The following is a 21,349-nucleotide window of genomic DNA, read 5'->3' on the forward strand; positions in this document are numbered from 1 at the left end:
GGAGAGCTGGTCACCCAAGATGTAGAGAAGGGTGAGATACTCAATCACTACTTTGCCTCTGTCTTCACCAGCAAGGACTCTGGTGACACCCTCCATGCTGCGGAAGCAAAAAGCAGAGACTGGGAAAAGGAAGACCCTGCCACTGTAGTTGAAAAGCAGGTTCAAGACCACCTAAAGAATGTGAAGGTGAACAAGTCCATGGGACCTGATGGGATTCACCCATGGCTCCTGAAAGAACTGGTGGATCCATTTGCAAAGCCACTGTCCAACATATTCAAGGATCAATTTGCAAAGCCACTGTCCAACATATTCAAAAAGTCATGGCAGTCTGGTAGAGTTACCAGTTCTGACTGGAAAATAGGAATACAACCCCCATTTTCAAATATGAAAAAAAGGAGCCAGGGAATTACAGGCCAGTCAGTCTCACCTCTGTGCCTGGCAAGATCATGGAGCATCCTCCTGAAGGCTCTGCTAAGGCTAACAGAGGGGTGACTGCTGACAGCCACCACAGCTTCACTAAGGGCAAGTCCTGCCTGACTGATTTGGTGGGATTTGACTTTTATGATGGGGTCACAGGCTTGGGGGACAAAGGCAGAGGAGCAAACATGAATCTACTTGGATCTGTACGAAGCATTCGACACTGTCCCACACAGCATTCTGATCTCTAAACTGGAATGTTACAGATTTGATGGGTGGACCACTCATTGGATAAGGAACTGGCCAAATGGTTGCATCCAAAGAGTTGTGATCAGTGGCTCAGTGCCCAAATGGAGACGTGTGACAAGGGGTCCTCCTCAGGGTTAATACTCAGACCAGTGCTGTTTAACATCTTTGTTGGCCACACAGACAGTGGAATCAAATGCACCCTCTGCAAGTGTGCTGATGACACAGTGGTGAAGTCAACATGCTAGAGGGAAGGGACTGCATCCAGAGGGACCTTGACAGGCTTGAGAAGTGGACTGATGCAAACTGCTGGAAGTTCAACAAGGCCAAGTGCAAGGTTCTGCACCTGGGTCAAGGCAATCCCATGCACAAATCCAGGTTGGGAGGAGAAAAAAGAATATGGTCAGCCCTGAGGAGAAGGACTTGGGGATTGTGGCGGGCCAGAAGCTTAACATGAGCCATCACTGTGAGCTTGCAGCCCAGAAAGCCAACTGGGTCCTGGGCTGCATCAAAAGAATCACAGGCAGCCAGCCAAGGGAGGTGATTCTCCTCCTCTACTCTTCTGTTGTGAGACCCCACGTGGAGTACTGTGTTCAGTTCTGGAGTCCCCAGCATAAAAAGGATGCAGAGCTCCTGAAATGTGTCCAGAGGAGAGCCACAAAAATTATTAGAGGGCTGGAGCACCTTCCCTATGAAGACAGGCTAAAGAAGAAGGGGTTGTTCAGCCTGAAGAAGAGTGTGCCACAAGGTAACCGTACAGCAACCTTCCCATATCCAAAGGGTGCCTACAAGAAAGCTGAGGTAGGGCTTTTTACATGGATGTGTAGTGAGAGGACAAGGAAAAATGGTTTCAAATTTGAAGAGGGGAGATTCAGGTTAAACATTAGGAACACATTCTTTAATCTGAGGATGGTGAGACACTGGAACAGGCTGCCCTAGGAAGCTGTGGCTGCCCCCTCCCTTGAAGTGTTCAAGGCAAGGTTGGATGGAGCCTTGAGCAACCTGGTCCTGTGGGAGGTGTCCCTGCCCATGCAGCAGGATTGGGACTTAATGATCTTTAAGGTCCTTTAGCCACTTTAGATAGCCTGATGACAGAAAGTTTCTAACTAAAGCTAACAAATTTGAATCATGAGAGCAGCTGTGAGGGAGGTAATTCTCTTCTGTGTATGGAATCCAGTGTATACACTGCCACCAGTCCCAAAAAGGTTCCTGTGGCAAAATTACTAGTGGAGTGTAGGCAAAGCTTTGAGAGGAGCAAGGGATCAGGAGGAAGAAGGTACATTCAAACTGACAGAAAACTGCAAATTCTACAAAGAAAGTGACTTATCTGCTCTAGAAAATCTCCTCTCACAAGGATGCAAAGCTGCATGGAGCACAGCTGAAGCCAAAGTGATTTGACTGAGAAGCATGAAACCAAGCCTTAAATGGATTGTTTGAACACATCAGGCCATGAAATAAACACCAGAGTATGTGGGGAAGTCTCAGGGGATGGAAACAACGTAACCTGAAAAACAAATCACAGGCTCAACTGCTTCGGGAGGTTTTTAGCACAATTCAACGTGAGCTTAGGTAGAAGAGTCAGCCCTTCTGGCTATACCCGAAGTAAGAAAACATTAGGACAAAATTTGGCACAAAGTGAAATGGCTGAAAGTAAGGCTAACTCAGACAGTTCAAAGAAAAAAGGGTATGTGTCCTAAATGGCAAAGGCTGAAATTACAAAGCTGTGGTTTATTTCAGACATGGCAGTTTAATCAAGGCAAGCTTTATAAAGGAAAAGGTTATCTTTTAATTGATCAACAAAAGATACAAATGGAAAAAACAGGCAATGTTTGGAGCATGCAGACCTGTCATTCAGGATCCTTTTCAGAGACCTGAAGAAGGGGTTGTAAAGCACACAGCTTGTCTATTTTCTCCAACAAAATCAGATGGTCTAATAAAAGAAATTACCACTCCCTGTAATCTCTGTCTTGCAAGAATTACCAATACAGAGATGTATAGTTCAACGTCAAATATTTCACGGCAAATGGAACAGCTCTTCTCAGTACCAACAATACCCATGAGGTCATCAGAGACACTATGTCTTCCAGTGTCAGCATAAGTCATTATGGGGAAACTGAATCTCAAATATCTAACAATAAAGTCCAGCAGAATAAATCTAAAGATAAACATTACATTTGACACATTATGCAGCCATGCACCTGCTAATACCAGTTTCTGAACTCTAAATCATATGTAAGTTACTCTTCATGACACCTAGAACTGTAGGTCAGAAGCAGATGCAGAGAAGTTAAATAATCATTCCAAATTTCAACTACATCATCATAAGAAGTAAAATCCAGACTCATCTTTTTTTCCCAAGGAAATCACTCCAAGAAAAAACACCTAAGTCTTATTTCTACTGAGAACAGAAAATCAAAGCTATGTCGTATCTTCAGACTGATAATCATAACAGCTCTTCTGATGAAGTTTACTTCAGCTCCTTCAGTTTCTCTCCCCTTGTTCCTTCAGTTTCTCTTCTATTATGATTTTCTAATATAAACTAATTGCTATTTTAAGGATGCAGTTTCAGTTCTCCTTAATTCTTTCTAGTACACAAACTCTGACAGCTAAATTTAACCAGCTACTACCTGTTTAGAATACAGAAGTCCAATGACACATCATAAGTCCTGTAAATGCTATGGAGTCTACTTCTGCTGTAAAACTTGACAGAAGGGGAAAAAAAAAAAAAACAACAAAGCTGCAGAACAAACTGGAAGTAACACAGACAGGAAAGGAAGGGAGAGGGTTATTGTATCACTTACACTAGAAGACTGAGTCATTTGTAATCAAAAAAGAAAAAAGTAGCAGGTAAGAATTTCATAACATTAAAGTCTGCACAGTTATGAGAAAATTATTTTCATAGTGGACCAGAGCAGTAATGAATCTTCTGCTTGCACTAAGGGCATTTCTGTGTTTTTAACATTACAAGACTTGAAATACTCCTTTCTAAATGAACTGGACATACTATTCAATTCTGTCTCTTCTAGTAGATATGTTCAGCAAAACTAAGTATCCTTAAAAACCACTGAAGCATTATTAACATGGGATCTCTTGTGTGATTTATAAAAAGACTACCTTGTTCTTTATTTAATTTCTAACTTCCAAAGAATAATCTCAAAAGATTCAAGTACAATGAAAGCAGGGCCTGCTGCAGCAGAGTATACAAATATTTCACAACTTATTCTCAGAGTTCAAGTTGCACTTTTAAAACTCTCATAGGAGTCATAAAATATTTACAATATTACACAATCCTAATCAATAAAATAATTCTTAAGGTTATAATTTTGAAATGCCTTTGTTAAATGGTTTCTACTAAAACTCCGGGAAAATATAATTACCAATTGCATCTCTATAAAGAAGTACAGAAAGCCTGGGGACACATGCATGGGATAATAGCAAAGACAAGAGAAAGGAAAACGAGAATGCACCAAGAATTTATTTATCAATATCTTAGAACCCATTTCTTGGCATCATGTAATGTCTACACAGTCTCACATTAATCTAACATTTAGGAACACTAGACTTACAATACTCTTCTCAAAAATTAGTACAGTTCTTTCCCAGCTGAAACTGATTTAAGATGGTCAGTTTAAGAATAAGATTTCCAGCATTTGCTTCCTGTACAATTATTTGAAGTTTTTTCTAACCCAATGTCATTAGAACTTCAGTGTGGTTGTAAAGACAGTAAACACAGCTAAAGGAATTAAATAACCACTGTATGCACATCTAATTTTATCTTCAGCTTTACTTTCTGCAGCCATCACAAGTCAGGCTCTTATGTCCTACTTCCATCTCTCCATGAACATCCTTTCCAGGTGGCAGACTCAAGCATGTTATTTCTGTCAGGGTGAAATCCTACAAGTTCACCTTGATTTTAGATACTGTCTCTAGCTCTCACTTCTCTTATTTCTCTCATTCAGGATGCATCCAGCATCCCATTACATCTTCATTATGTCACAGGTACTGAACAGGTAGAAAAAAAGGAGCAGCAGCAGCATCCCTAGTCTTCTCTCAGCAAGTATCAGCTACACTGGTGGAAAAAAACACTCTCTTGTGAGCTGAAGCACAGTGCCACAAATGGAGACAACAGGGGGATTTGGTTCACAATGCTGACTGAATGCAAAATGCTAACACAACAACAACAAATTTCACTTGCATTGCCCTTGAATTTTCTCTCCACTAGCTATCCATGACTGGTTCTAATGGTGTTTTGCTTATGTAGCAGAAGATGGCCTTCAGCAAACTGAAGAACCTTGAATGTTCATATGAAGATTTCCTGGAGATAAAGGGGTCATATGGCTGAATACTTGTGGTTTTTGGTATCTTGCTTGTTTGCTTTCCAAACAGACCACTAGTTGTAGCATGAAATATGATCTCTCCACAAAATCTGCCTTCTCTCCTTCAGAGAAAGCAAGTTACATAAAAAACACATTTTTGAGGCTCTTCAAAATACATCTTAAGACACCACATAAGCCTGATTCATGCATGTACAAAGCAACAAAGCAATGAGCCTGCCAGCATTACATTAATGAACATCATATTCTGCATTAAAAGATCCTTGAAAAAGAAGTGAAATTAACGTGGACAGCTTTATTTGTATTCACCTCACTAAATTTTGCTCCCATAAATTTCAATAAGCCTGCTCTCTAGTTGACAATTCAATGACAGATAATTTTTTTAAGACCTCAAGTAATATCCCATATCCTTCAAGAAGTCTTGTATCCCAGCACCCCCTTTTTCCCAATGGACAATTAATGCTTGCAGATGGGAAGGGCTGTTTGTATCACATATTTTATGGGCAGCTGTAATTCTTTCCAGCAATGCTGGCATAAAGCAGGACTCCAGTTTCCACAAGACACCCTACTGACTTATGTTCTTCTCCTCATGGAAGCAAGTAAAAAGAACAAAGATACAACAGAGAAAATAGAAAATAGTGCAGTAGGTATACTGCTGACTTGGAGATAAAAATAAATATGTTAGTACTCATGGTTATCATCTCACTCTTCATACTGAGTTCAGATTCAGAGGCTGTAGCTTTAGTTTTCAGGTCTGACAAGCCTTCTAGCTCATTTCATGTAAATATTTCATCTGTGCCTTAGTTGCATACCTGTAAATGCAGGACAGTACTTCTTTCTGCTTCTGTTTTGCCTTAAGAGACTGTACAAAAGCCACCAAGCCAATGCTATGTCACGTTTTCCAGGCATACACTAATAGAAGGCACTGAATAAAAACACCTTCAAGAACCATATTTGCCTTTACTGTTAGTTTACCCCTATTATTCCAAAGAATCTCTCCAACAGCTTCTATAAACAGGTCTGGTGTAGGCACAAAAGATACGAGCTCTGCTGGGGAGGGGCACGGGACAGGGAGTGAAAAGTGACTTTAGTTCACAGAAGCCATTAACATCCTGAGTTAAGGCCAGTGAAGTTTTTCTAAACTTACTCTCCCACTGTCATAGCAGGTCATGTCTCTCTTCAAATTCTCACTCCGAGCAAATGGAAGAAGGTATTATCTCTTTCTTCTGAAATAAACTAATCAAGTATAATAAAGCTCAGAAACAGGGAAAAAGGAGACTCATGCACAAATTCCAATTTTTTCATTTAAATCAAGGACTGAGTACGCAGCCAGGTTGTGAAACTGTCTTCAGTCAGTATAAACTACTGGTTTCTATGGTTTAAGCCTCCAGGATAAACAGACAATTCTTGAACAATTCATATCCAAGTAAGTCTTCCAGGCTTTTCTGAAGCCAGTAGTTTAGCCTGGGTCCTCCTCCTAACCCCTCAGCGTAAATACACCTACAACACACAGCATTGTCAGCAATCAAATGGCATTTAATGAAGCCATTTCACCCACTAACAACAGAAACAAGCTTATCCACAGAGAAATGAAGATGCTGCTTAGATGCTGGCTGTGGAGTAGAATCCTTGCATGTTTTCATCATGAAAAATCCTCACTGTAAACTTCTCAAACAAAGCTTCATCTATTCTAACCCTTAAATGAGAAGAGAGTGAGTTTCTAGTGAACAAAGCAAGAAAGCTAAGGACACAAAGAGCCTGCAATAGGACAGAAAATTTTAAGAAATAAAATCAAAACCCACAGTGTATGAAAGACATACTGCTCAATCTGTTCCTCTTAACAGATTGTTAATACCAGCATCACAGAGCATGGAAACAGACCCATGGTTGTGAGGAGCAGAGCACCCTGCTTGCTATCCACACGTACATACAGACACTTAAACCTTTGGAAAAGACACCTTGATGGTTTTCTAAAAAAGCTTTGGGTATTAGCTGCCCACCAACTGGGTATATTTTAATGTCAAATTGTAGTAAGGTGACTACAGGCATGCACTGAAGTAGGATAGGGAAGAATTTTGCTTTTGTAACAGAACTCGAGTTTCTGGACTCCACATACAAAAGCTCATGGGCCCGAAGTCTCCTCTGTTCAGAGAGCATCAGTTTCACAGCACTACACAAGCACAGCTTTGGAAAAGATGAAGCAGTGTTAATACAGATGCATCAGAATATTGTGTTATGCTCTCTTCCAGGGAAAAATAATAGTATCTTTGGGTGTTTGTGAGAGGCTGGCAAGGCTTGAAGGTTACACCCTATTAGCAAGTAATGATCCTACTAGAAAGCAAACACTCTGCTTATTCACAGTTGCTGAGGGCTGAGCAGAAATTAGAGATGGTGGGAGTATCCCTCTGAAAAGGGTTTGGAGTAGAGGTTGGGCAGTCCCCAGGATGGAAACCTTGAGAGAGAAGTGGTGTGGGGTGCATGTTTGTGTGGATCATGTTGCTCCATAATGAAGTGGTTGTGTGAGGAAAGCCAAACCCTGGCGATGGGAGATTTAGATGACAGAGACAGAACACGTACACTCCTAGAAAGGCTCAATAGGACTACATCCAACCAGGAACAGCTTTGCTCTGAACAAAACCCAAACAAAACAGCAACAATAAAAGGCCTGAGAAGTAAATCAATCCCCATAAACCCTGGCCTCTTTTCCTAAAAAGTAAAAGGGTTTAAATATTAGAGAAGTAAATGTAGCATTTAATTCTGTATGCATGGCATTGCCTTCTCCTCAATAACTTTTAGGCTTTTTTCCCCCAACATTCATCCTGCAATGTCAAATATTTTCACTTCTCTGTTTCCAGACTGCAAGTTCTTATTTGTAAAGGCACCACTACAGTATACAACAAAGAAACATAATGTTAATTCATCCTATTTATTTCATGGTAACATAAAATTGACAGGATACCAGCTCAAACGGCCTGTTTGACCTTACAGAAAAAAAACATGCAACAAAATATTAGACCAGAACTTCACCTCAGGCTATACCCTCAGAACACCAGCGCCTGGAGCTGAGTGCATGGGAACCACCCGCATAATTTTTGCAAAAGAAAATCATGTTTTAGCTAACATCGCTCATTTTTCTACTTCACTCACTGTACCTCCTCATCTTCCAAAAGGGCGCAGCTCACTGCTTCAGCACCTTGGCAACGATTTGGGGTTTACCCTTCCTCTTGTAGCGCGTTTGGATGTGTAAGGAAAGGAGCTTCCAGACCGCCTCCCGCCGCTGCCTTCAGCCGAGGCGGCAGCGCCGCTCCCGGGGGCCTCCCCCTGGGGCCAAGGGGGAACAGGAGGCCGCCTTCCCCCTCCTGCCCCCAGAGGGTTCCGGCGTGCCCGAGGCCCGCACCTGAGCGGTTCGGCAGAACCGAGTTCGCCTCCTGCGCCCGGCTCATGGCCGCCATCGATGCCCCGGCCCCCGGCCCGTGTGCGGCCCTGAGGCTCCATCGGCGGCAGCGCTGCCCTCGGCCTCCACGAGGCCTTCCCGGCGCTGAGCCTGGGCCAGCCACGGGCATTGCCTCAAGGGTCCATCCCACAGCTTCTCTTTAAAAAACCAGCCAACCAACCAAAACCACCACAAGCCCCCCTGTCTAATCAATTTACAAGGATTAACGAAAAACACTATCCATTTAACAGTCAATTTTTACCCCTTCTAATTTTCCTGGTTTTACTTGATGGACTGAGTATTAATTTTCTCCATTCAAAACGTCTGCCTGTTTATTATGATTAAATACTGGAATGTACCAAAATTTATTGTCAGATTCAGCCTGGAACTGGCCATTTGGCTGATGAAGTTGTACCATGTAAGGGCACTGTGACACAAACAATTGAGAAATGAGAAATGGCAGAGGGGCACTGCCAAAGAACCATCGGCTCTGCAAATGACAGTGCTATGGCTGAGTATCATCTCCTAAAAATGGTTATCAAAAGCAAGGATCCAGGCTCGACATCCTTCCTGAACATGCTGGAGCAATCTCTCCCATAACTTTGTGAAGGAGAAATTAACCATTTCCAGCAATACACTACTTCATAAGATAATTTTAATATTAGCATTGGCCATGACATTCTCTAAGTTTGAACCTTCTTTCACCCTGGTTTACACAATGCACAGCCTTTTCATTTGGGCTCTGGACTAGATATTTTAAGAATAAGTGGACCATGCACACATTGATAGACAAGACTATACTGAAGACTAGACTGAAAATTAAAGGGCTGTAAAATACAATTTAAATTCAATCAATGAATATTTAATTTAAAATTAAAAATTAAAATAAAATAACTCTGGATTGGAATAATAGTTTTAGGATAGAGCTTGATGTGAATGTATTTACGTGATGCAGTAGCCTGCAGTATCAAAGAACTGAATGTCAGGACTGTGGAGGTTCCTTCTTGGAGCCCAATGTCTTCAAGGAGGTTCACAGCTCACCACACCATTGCATTTCCTTTGGAGTCCTCTTGGATTCTTTTCTTCCTTTCTCTGTCTTCACATTCACTGAGCTCCAGGTGGCTTCACACAGCAAAGACATCTTCTGAAGTGCCTGTCACTCCAATTCTCCCATTCTCCCCCTTAGCAAATGGGCAAGTATATAGTACTTCTTCAAATCAAACAAACGTGTTGGTCTTCTACAAGCACGGAGGTTGTCTATCCCAGCTTAATAAAAATTTGAAAGGAGAAACATTTAAAATATTAAATCCCTCAACCTGTGTGAAATGACCCTCATTCTGCACAGGGGCAGCCACAGTTCAATTAGCGAAGGCAATACTTGTCCAGTTACAAATTAAACAGTCCTTCAACCAGATCTTTGAAGAGAACGGTTTTCTTGAGAAAAAAACCCACAATGCTTCATGTACACAAATTTTGGGATCTAAACTTAAAAGCTGACCTCCTGGATTTGAAGAGCAACCTAAAGCAGAAAGCATTGCTGTTCTAATCATTGATCTTAAGAACAGAAAAACTAGGTTGTGACCAAAAGCTTTCACTCTCACATGGCACCTCTGCTCGTGAATTTATTTTCACAGTTTCTCGCTCTCCTCTGATTTTATTAAAGCATTTAACCCAGAAGAGGAGACTTCCAAGCTAGGCATTATTACAGTTAAAACTGTTTCACCAAATGCTGCTTACTGAGTGTTAACTTATTTAGACAGCAGGCTATTAGAGACTAAGGTTGTATCTTCCTCCATATATTTTTGCTGCAAATACTTTCTGTACTCCAGAAATTGCAAACTCAAAATATCTAAGGGAATACAGTGAAACGTGATTTGTTAATGTGTACTGAGTAAGGGGCGTTCCAAAATGCAATCTGTTTCTCTCAGGAACTAAGAGACAGTAAGAGTTGTCCATGAGTGACATAGTAACTTTGGAAATTCATAAAGTAAGAATACATCTGTTAAGAAAATAGCAGAGAATTTAGATGGGTCAGACCAGCTTCAAGAGGTAGATAAAAACATAACTGGAACAGAGGGGGGTGAGAAAGTTTTCCTACATATTCAAGTTGTATTTTTTAAATGAAATGTTTATCTGTAATTGAAAATCATGCAAATAATTAAAGCAGCAATGTGGGAGACCTGTGTTAATATATAAATGAGTTTTCAACTGCTTTTAATATTAATTAATATACTTATTAGAAGATGTTTCAAACCTGTTTTGCTGATTTGCATTGAGCTTCAATTATAATTCTGAGGAAGAAGGCAACTTTCAGCATATAGAGCAGTTAATTATTTGATGCTAAATAAATTGCAGTTGCAGTTTTATTGATAATAAAGAAAATAACCTCAAAGAGCAGTTGCTTCAGCTTTGCCCTGGTTTCTATTACTCTTAACAATAAGGTTTTAAATATGCTTACTATCCAAGAGTGCTAAAAGCTTTTCTTAAAATACTTGCATACTCTACAGAATGAATGCAGTATTTCTGTAACATTAAAATATTCCTATGCAAGTTACACAGACATAGAAACATATGTCACACCCCCAAAAATAATACGTTAAAAGAAGGTCAGGCTAGAAGGAATGCAATGGAGCAACAGTCCAGCAAAAAGAGAGTTAAGATTTTAAACATGTAAGATTCTTAATTTATCATCTGTAAGTTATTCCAAGAGCTCAACAGAATTTACTTCACTGGGAAGACATAGTAGTGCAGGTGGGTTACTGACTTTAAAAATGTACATTTATTATCCAGAGAGCAAGCAATAACATAACTGAAAAGTAAGGCTGGAAGTGCTCTCATGAAGTCCATTCCCCTGCCCCAGGGCTAGATCAGCTCTACATAAACCACTCCTGACAGATATTTGTCTAGCTTGTTCTGAAAAACCTTCAGTGACAGAGACTTTGCAACCTCCCCAGGCAATCAGCTGCAGTTCTTAACTATCCTTACCATTAGATAGATTTTTCTAATGTCTTATCTCAGCCTCCCCACCACAGTAAGCTCGTCTGTTACTTCATGCTCTGCCCCAGCGAAGCTGAAAAACAGTTCCTGTTACCTTCCTCTTTACATGAAATTTCCATATACTTTTAAATGGTTATCACATCTTCCCTCACTCTTCCATTCTCTAAATGAGTAATGGCCATCTGGGACATATGCAATCTGCTGGAGCAATTTACCTGGTCTCCCATGTAATCCCCTCAAAGAGCCTCCCTATTCTGAAACTACTACCACCATGCCACAGGCATCTCCACCCAAAAAACCAGCAGCCAAGCAGCACAAGATGCAGAGAGAAGCCAAGCTGAGCAAGCAACAGGCTCTCAGTCTTCCTGCAAAGAATCATGAGCAGAAGTCCCCGTGGAAGGATGTGAGGCGAGGAAAGGATTGATGAGGAGAGGAAGGGTGGAGTCTGGAAAAGGGGAAGAGGCTTTTAGACAGCTTGGAATCAATTTGTAGTGAGTAGGTCTGGAAGTAGGAGAGGTCTTGGAACAAAAGAAGGTGAAGGAGAGTGGTGAAAAACAGAAAGGTGACCAGACCAGTAGGAAGTCTGGAAGCAAAGTGAGAGCAGACATATAAACAGGGAAGGATGGAGGCAGCCCAGTACAGAGAGAGAGAATTTGGGCACTGATGGGGGAAGAGGTGAAGAGAGGTTGGGAAAGCATGAAATACAGGACAAGAAATGCAGTAGAAGTCCTCAGTGCCAGGAGGATAATGGAAGGGAGGTGTGGGGACTGGAGGAGCTATACCAAGCTGTGTTCTTATAAGCATGAGGATCTCCTAGCAGATTACTTCAGTTTCTCTGCCAATGTAGTGCCTGGGGCATTATCAGCCAAGCTGAGGAGATGCTCCTTGAGAGTAACTTGGCCTCTCTGGATGTGGCCCAAGGTCAAGCTTGGTTGACAATGACCTTGAAGCGTCTGCAAAGGATTATGGAAAGATTTGAGGGTGCCATCACTTCCACAGGGAAAGGTGTGAGGGAGAAGATATGAAGCTATGACAGAATGGGATCAGAAGGTGACAGGAAAAGTCAGTACTAGACTGAAGGGCAGGGGCCCACTGCACAAAGCAATCTCTTACTATTTATTCTGGTTTCCATAGTGCCAGAGTTAATAATCCCTCTAGCAGTGCTGAGGGTCACAGGGCAGAAATGCCTCCAAGTCAGTCCAGGTCTGACAGTGCTTGTGCTGAGACAGAGTTAATAAAATCCTGATAGACCTAAACTTACCTTTCAAGGTCATATACTGATTCCTAATGCATCCCATAGTGTTCCCCTTGTCCTTTAATCATCTTGGATGTCCCCGTGCCACACAGTCCCCAGTGCTGGAGAGCTGATTTCAGAAACCAACTGTTCTCCTAAGCTGGCACCCAAAACACACACTGGTGAAGGAAGCAGCTACTTTCAAAAATGGGCTTTGGTTGTCCGGGATCCTCACCACTATTACTCAGGCACTGGTGCAGCACTGAGGGTAGCCCAGGCATAAGGTGTAGTTCTTGATGGCAGCAAGAAGTGTGCAAGTGAGGTGCTTCTTCTGACTATCACTCCAAAGCACTGCTGGACCATGGCCACATCTTGCCATGTAGCTCAGTGCATAAGACACATGCCTGAGCACAAATGCACACTGCTTCAAAGTAACCTGGAAAAAAACATCTTCAGAAAGTTTGAGAATTACTGCTCTACTCTGAAAAAGAACACTTTTTTTAAAGTCTCAGGGGTCATGTTGTCTAGACCTCTGGCCTTTCCTTTTGCTTTTCTCTGGATTCTTTCAACAGGCCCAAAGAGCACTGCTCAGAGCAGAAATAGTACACCAGCCACACCAAATGCTAAGTAGAGGGAAAAAATAATCTTGCATGTCTTGCATCCAGACCCCTGTCCATATATTCTAGCATAACATTTATGGCATAGTATTGTTGATTCATAGCCATTTTCTGAACTCTTGCAACTGCCCATCAGTTTTTCTGCAGACCTGCTGCCTCACCAGTTATTCTACATTTTTATTTGCATGGATGATTAATCCTGCCCAACCACAATTTAGAACTTGTCCTGATTAACTGCATCATATTTATTTTAGATCAGCTTTCTAATATATCACATTCATTTTGAATTCTAATCCTGTGCTCAGAGGGTTTACATCCTCTCCCTGGTTGGAATCATCTGGAAATCTTGCATGCAGATTCTATCATCTAAGTCTTTAATTAAAATATTGAATATTTTCAGGCAATCCAGGACAGAATCCCACTTGACAAATCCTTCTAGTCTGACTATGAATCACTAGCAATTATTCTGAGAACAGCTTTCCAGCCAACTGTGTGCCCACCTTGTAGCCCATATTGCCACCTTGTTCATGAAAGGATAAAAAGCTTTTCAAAGATCAAGATATATTATCACTCTACTTACAGGGAAATTAGGCTCCACTGACAAGGTACCTCCTAGGAAAAAAAAGCCTTTGCAAATTAATTTATCATATCATTAACTACAGGCCACTTATTTAAAAAAAAAACAAAAAACAAAAAACAAAACAAACAACTAGGTGAATTTTTTATTCAAATTTGCCCTTCCCCTCCCTCCCGGAATTTGAGATAAACTATCTGCATCAAAGGAGAAAAAGAAGGACTCAGAAAAGTTTGCATGCAGGTCCAGTGTTTGCTCTTTCACAGCTTTTTTGAACCTAGACTGTCCTCCAAATGTGCTCCAGTGTAAACCACTAATTGCTCAGACATTGCTTCAACTTATGTTGCAGAGATAATTTAATAAGCTCCATCTTGGCTTCAAATACCTACCATCCTATCTCATTAGTTCATAATCAGTTATGTTCCTGATCTAGATGGAATTTTTACCTCTTTCAAAGTAGCAGTCCTTTTCTTGCCACCTCATTACAGGTCACCCTTTTTGGCAAAGAATTATGCAAAAGAAAAGTCATTAGCTACTTGATCCTCTTTGCATTATAAGATCATGAGTTTTGTCATTCCCTTTCAATTAGTAGTCCAGAAACTCAGTCATCCTCTTATTATTACTGAGAATATAGCATGTTTCCTGGTTACCATGTCCTTCCTTACTTGTACTTTGTTTTGTCCTTTGGCATACATGACTTGGCCCTTGCATTCTTCTAATGTTCTTTTACAGCCATTTCTAGCAGCAAATCTAGCTTCTACCTTCCTCAATTTTCACATCATGCAATTTTGTCTCTTCTTACACTTCTTTATTGAAACAGCCTTTATCGATGTTTTTACTATTCTATTGTGACTGGAAGAAATAGTTCTTTCCTTTAGAAATTGCCAGCCTCCCTGAAATTCTTAGGTTTGTTTCCCAAGAAATGTGACTTATCCATTCAATGAGCTGAATGTAATCTACTTTCTTGCATATTATTGCTCTTTCTCTGAAGTTCTCCCTTTCATTTTCTGAAGATTAAGATCACTTTTTCATGATTGCTATCACTCAAATTGCCTTTTCACCATCATATGCTCAGCAGTCTCTTTCCTAATCAAGCCTACAAGCACTTCCTTTCCATTGCCCCTTCCACATTCCGTAATCCTGAACCTATTATACTTGCATGATCTACTTAAATTAGTATTTAGCCAGTAAAATGAAACAGCTCTAACCATAAGCTACTGTTTGCTAATATATGCTAAAGAGATAGGATGAACCTATTTCTTGGAACAACAGCCATCAGCAAAACGAGGTAGCTTTGGCATCTGTGCCAATGAGTATCAAAATATCTATTAGTCTTAGCTGTGAACCTTTCCAGGTGGCAGTGATCACCAAGGTGGAAAGGAGGTGTATGAAATATCCCCAAGGTGGCTACGCAGAGGCATTGCCCTCCCAGGTTTCTTTCTTTTGCCAGCACTCTGTTTAACTATAAATTGAAATGATTACTCTGATTGTTGCAATAGCTGCAATCAGTTAGCATGGCTACATTCAGTGCTAACACTGCACAGGTTTCAGATATCAAAGCTCTTTCTGTATAAATTAGCTCTCCTCTGCAGGCACTCATGCCCCCTGTCCCACTAGCAGCGAGTGTTTTCTCCTACAGTGGAACTCAAATAAAACAAAAGGAACTGTATAGCAAGGAACATAGGAGCAACCATATGCATCTGCCATTATGTTTAACTCTTAAATTAGCATAACACTGTTCAGTGAATTTCTCTAAAAAATCCATACCTACCCACTGCTTACTGTTCAATGCATTATATAAATCTAACAATGAGCAAGAAAAGTAGAACAAACAGAAGTCCTTGGAAGAAGCAGAGCTCCTTGCCTTCTCCTCATATAAAGCAATGATATTTCCACCTGTTTCCTTTACAAATCTCCTGCTAATTTCCTTTACAAGTCTCTGAACGTATGGTGCTACTTAACTCAATGTTTAATAATTCTTAGTACAGCTGTCAAGATTTGAAAATGTTTATTAACATCTTTACCCAAAAGAATGTAAGAATTCCTTATGAGAGACCAAGCAACCTTCACAATGTTCAAGTCTCTAGAATAGGTCTGAATCTGCTGAGTTGTCACCACAATCTGAGTGTTGCCCAGGGTCTCCAAGGACCTCTTTTGCAACTCCCTGACATTTATGCAGCCCTATTTTCCAGGTGTCTTCCACCCAGCAGTAGTCACAAGGTTACCAGCTTTCTGACACTCCACAGTGCAAGAGCCCTGATCATAGTGCCAACAGCCCCTTTCTTCTGGGAGCAAAGGGACAGCAGATGCCATGGCAGAAAAGTGGTGTAAAGATGGAAAGAAAATAATATAATATCGCAAGAGTGGAATATTACAGTAAGGTTTTCAGCAAAGAAGAGAGCCACAGAAGGCAAGGTATGTAAGGAAGAGAACAGATATCCATACAGGAGGAATTCTGATGGAGAGCAAACATGTGGCAAAAACTCCTAGGCATGAGCTAAGGGCTGACAGTGAAGTGAGGAAGAAGATGCACAAACAGGACAAGAAGGGACATGGGGTAGGAGTGTGCTGCTGCTCAGGCAGAGGCAGGAGGGCCCTGCAGTGGTCCCAGACTTCACATCTCCCACCAGTACTGCAGAACATGTGAAGGAAAGCTTCCTGTTTCCTCTCCTTCAGGACACATCTCACTGACACGCACGGAAACCATGCTGTAAATCAAAACAACACGAGGCAATGGGAGGCAGCTGAAACCTGAACTACTACTCCAAAACAAGGTGCTGGTGTGGACAGACAGACACAGAGGTGCCACCCCACAGGAGCCAGAAGGGCAGGACCAGCTTCTGAGGGTGAGACTGCTTTGGAAAAGGACAAAGTCAGAGCTTGTCTACAAGGAAATGAACAGTTTTGCTGTTCCTTCCTAGGAAAAGCTTGTAGAACAGCAAGCAGCCCAGGGTAAAGCAGCCTGAGACATAAAAATATCTTCCCATACATACAAGCCACAATCCAGTAATCTTCTATCAGCAAAAAATTTAAAATGGAAAAATAAACATCTTGCACACTGACTTTCACTGTGGTATTAATCCATTATCTAAATCCATTACTAAAGCAAGAGGAACACCCAGTTGATTTTCTACCCATTTCTCGCAGAGTCTCAGCTGGTCAGCACATGTGGAAACAAAGCAGCAGTATCTTCTGGTTCGTGTTTCCTTTTCCCACCTCTCAAAATTAGAAACCAGTCCAGACAGGGAAAGCACTGAATGAACTCCAACAGACTTTACACTAGAGGGAGCTTTCCTCAGAGAGACACATCACCTTGGCAATCCCTTTCTCGTTACATTATTATGTATCTATCTACACTGGACTCAGGTGAAATAGTTATTGTTAAACCTTCTGGTTTTGCCAGTTCAAGTGCTGAAGCACATCAGTGCTGAAGGGCAGGAGGCAGTACAAGGAGAAGGTACCTGTCAAGTTCTGTCCAGAGATAGGTTCTCACTGACAAGATAAAGCTCAGTGTTGACATGTTTCTGAGAAGCTTCCCAATACAAACCATTGTCCACCCTGTGCCCTTGCCAAATTCCCATACTGAACACAAGAGCAACTTGACAGACTATGTTTTATAGTGAACTCAGGAGGCCACTCATTGTTAAGCTGTTAATGAGAGGAAAGCTGAGTTTCATCTTTCCTCAGGTGTGGGAATGTGGGAAACGTGGCCATTCATTTCCAAGGGCCTGAAATACAGATATTTGCATTACTTACTGTTAGTGCAAGCACAGAACTGCTCCTCAAGTGAAATGTTTTAAAATATTATTCAAACTGAAAGTACTACAAGGCACTAACAACAGCCAAGACCTAGTCAATTTATTTTCTAAACTCCAGTAAGCTGCCCCAAAACTACTAGGTGAACCAGAACAGAAGTCCTTACCTGTGAAAGCATTTGTGGCCTGAAAACCAGCTTCCTGCATACTGCTTTCCCAGTGAAGCCTGAGATTCCCGTCTTAACCTGTCTTTACTGGAGACTACTGTGGAGCTTGGAGCTGTCAGGTCACTTCCATCTTAGCTCATCAGAGTCCATTTCTCTTTTCATTCCCGTATTTGGCACCATCCAGTTCCCACCTGATCCCAGGTCTTCTGATCTGCAGGCAGAGGGGGTGTGCACTGAAACTAAGCAGGAAGCGTTGGACAGTCCCATCAACCAGCCAGCCAGAGGATCTGGGCCATGATGAATGTGGAAATGAAGCAAATCACCTGCCAAGACTTTATTTCCCTTTTGCAATTAAGTCCTAATCCTCTGCTCATCCAGCACCATTTTTTCAGGTCTCGGCCAATGGTGGTGATCAATTGTCTCTCCTCTCTTGTGTTCCTCTTCCCTCAGGCACACTCACTGAGAAATTAAAAAAGAAGAGATTATGTTTCTGGATGACCTGTAGCAACACTAAAATTAACATACTCCAGGGAACAAAAACCCAAAACACATTATCAGGGATTGATTGTATACATTAAAGGAGATCTTCAGAAGGCAAATTCTGTGATTTTGCTGAGATGCAAAGTGTGACCACACAGCTCTTTGAAGTGCAAAGAGGAACAGTGCTGAGGGTGTCATATGCATCTCTGAGAACATGATATGATTTACATTTCAAAAGCCATATTTAGCAGAGATGGGGGCAGCAATACAATAACAAAATTACAGTTAAAAGGGAAAAGGAAAAATACTCAAGGCTCTCAAGTCTAGCCTATTCAAAACCATAGTGAGATTATTAGCATTTCATATCATTGCTTCCCTTCTTTTCTGGAGCAGGAAAAGAGAGCACTGTCTGCCAACACTCTATATGCTGTTCTAACAGTCTTCTTGAGGTTAAAAATCTTCCTGTGTCTTGCGGTTGAATATCTATTTAAAATTTCAATTGTAACATAGATGACACAATCTGGATGTCTTCAGACATTTGGTAAGGTTAAAAACAACTACAGTCTATACAACAGAATGGTGGTTAAATTTTTCTTGATAGTACTATTTCTGCGTAGTACAGACACCTGCAGCTCACTGAGAACTAGAATTGTTGCACATCCAGCTTTTAAAAACCAAGATACATATGGGTTTTATAGGGCGATGGCCAACAGCAGTCAGGTACACGTTTAGGGAGAAGATTATTTTGGAAAACAAGGAAGAAAGAAAAGAGCCCTTGGAGGAGATCCTAAACACTCCCCAGCTACCCTATTCCTTCATGTAATGATGCTTGGTTCACTATGTCCCAGTTTCAGTGTCACAGGCAGGCTGGAACTACATCTGTGAAGATCTTATGATCTACTAATGGATTTTAGCTATATGAATCTAGACAGAGCTTGCAATACAGGGCTAGTCAGGAAGTCCTTCAGAGAGTGACTCTGACCCATATCAGAGAGTGCCAGTGTCACTGTCAGTCCCAGCATCTGCTGCTTCAGAGAACAGAGCAAGACTGGGCTCAGTGGGCACCCATTCCCCAGCCTCCCTTCACCCTTTAGCCTGGCCTGCAAGATCCAGAGATCAGCTTATACCCTGAAGCATAAGGCTGAATGTCCCAGATGGTCCAAAGCTGCAGAGAAGATTCTCCTCCTCCTTGGGGCATCTTCTGCTCTGCAGGCACCACTGAGTGCAGAGCCAGCTGCCCTCTGGGGGACACTTCTTGGGGGACGAAAGGGATCTCTTAGGTGTGTCACTGAAATCAAGCAAGCCTGACACCCGATGAGTGTTGTTTTCCTTGGAATCACAACACACTGAATGAAAGCAAGCTGCTAACAAAGACAAATTTGCTATCTTAATGATGTTGTTGCTTTTTTGCCCTCAATGTTGTTATGCCAGCATTACTGCAGAATACAGGGTTTTTTCTCAAAAGGCAGTGCAGGACAGACTGATGAGTTACTCATACCCTAATTTAGTAATTTGCATTCAAATCAAGGCTACAGAACAGATCTAAGATGTTTTCCTTGTTTCTCACCTAAATATCTCAATATACAAGCTCTATACAACTATTAACCATTCCATATGAGGTTGTATTATTCTAAAACACATACAGCTGAGCAAGTATAATAGACATACACTGCAGCACATAGTTCTTTTGGTTCTTAATGTTGTGCCATTCTATAATGAATACAGACAAATGTTGCACTAATTTCTCAAGTTTGTTTTTTTTAGAGGCCCGAGTTTCTCTTATAAATACCAGAGCAGGTCCCTGTTTACATTCATATTTTCCAGCTTGAAAGTTTTGATTTTTGTTTATAAATCTATGATCTTGATGCCTTTTACTTTCAGCATTTTAATTTCTCTCCCCAATTTAGACATGCTCAAGAGATGTGTATTAATAACTTAGCATCCAGGGAAATTCTCCTATTGTTGGATCTTTGTATTAGATATAATTGACTTCTATTTTTTTAAATAATAAAATACTTTTACTTTCTGGCAAATTAACTTTTAGTTAAGAGAAGAGTTATTTTCCACATCTTCAACATTTGTGCAAAACTATTTAAAAACTTAGCAATGCTGACTAAACTCTGTGATGCAGGCACTTCCAGCAAGCACTGCTTCTTCAAATAAAAAGATGTAATTTTAACAACATCGCAGGACACTGAAACACAAGAGTTCATTCTGACCTTAAAATTTTAAAAGTAGTGCACTACATCAGGTTAAAGGCCTCCATTAAGGACTCCAGTGAAAGACAATACTAATACCTCTTCATAGTCATAAGTGAGCACTTTCTATCACTGTAAAAGCACTCTCCTTCACTGGCAGATAATGAACTTGGAGGTGGAGGGCAGGATGCAAGTTAGGAAATGGAGCAGGCTGCTGGGGCAGGCCTGTGCAGTGTTCAGTGCTTGTTGGGCCTCTTCACAACTCAAAACCAAGGTCAGCACTTGCAAAATGCCTCCCACTTATTGCTAAGCAGCCTGTTTCATGAGTATTTTCAGCAGGCAGACCTTTCATCAGTCACATTTGCACAGCAGCTTCAGGTGTCTCAGATTTCGAATGCATCCAGGTTTGATGACAAAGCAGCCCAGCCAATGCTACAGCAAATCATGAAAGTGGCTAATTCCATTTTTAACAGCATGTAGAGCTATGACCTTTCTACTCTATCTTACATTATCCAGAAATTTTCCATTAAACATGAACTGATGTTTACAGAGAGTAGGTCTGTGCTTGTTTCCTAACAGGATGGTTATGTTTGCATGGACAGAATGGGTCAGGACCTCTGCTGCCACACTTGTGTGGCTCAGCCAGCTCCAGGGAAGCTATGGATTTATGCTTTTACACCAGTGTGGTACAGAAATCCTAAATTAACCTGCTTAAAGAACCAAAAAGTGAAAATATGTATCTCAAAAAGAGGGTGGATAGTGTAGATATAACTACAATAAGGTGTGATCTTTGATGTAACTATTTTATTTTTCACAACCTGCAGAGACTCCAGTGGAAAACCATCCTATTAAACCAATCAGATGGTAAAGAGAAAATATAGGCTAGGCACAGAGATT

The 21,349-nt window shown here is 41.2% G+C and overlaps 1 protein-coding gene across 2 annotated transcripts in view; it reads right to left on the bottom strand.

Moving 5' to 3' along the window:
- LDLRAD4 (low density lipoprotein receptor class A domain containing 4) overlaps positions 1-21,349 on the bottom strand; it is a 289,376-nt gene that overhangs the window by 172,610 nt on the left and 95,417 nt on the right. For both annotated transcript variants that reach the window (XM_071737096.1, XM_071737095.1), the window contains exon 3: positions 17,775-18,233. In XM_071737096.1, the coding sequence (XP_071593197.1) occupies positions 17,775-17,814 (40 nt within the window). In that variant the 5' untranslated portion in view covers positions 17,815-18,233. The remainder of the gene's footprint in view (positions 1-17,774; positions 18,234-21,349) is intronic.

This window comes from Heliangelus exortis, chromosome 2 (assembly GCF_036169615.1).
Source record: "Heliangelus exortis chromosome 2, bHelExo1.hap1, whole genome shotgun sequence".
NCBI lineage: Eukaryota > Metazoa > Chordata > Aves > Apodiformes > Trochilidae > Heliangelus > Heliangelus exortis.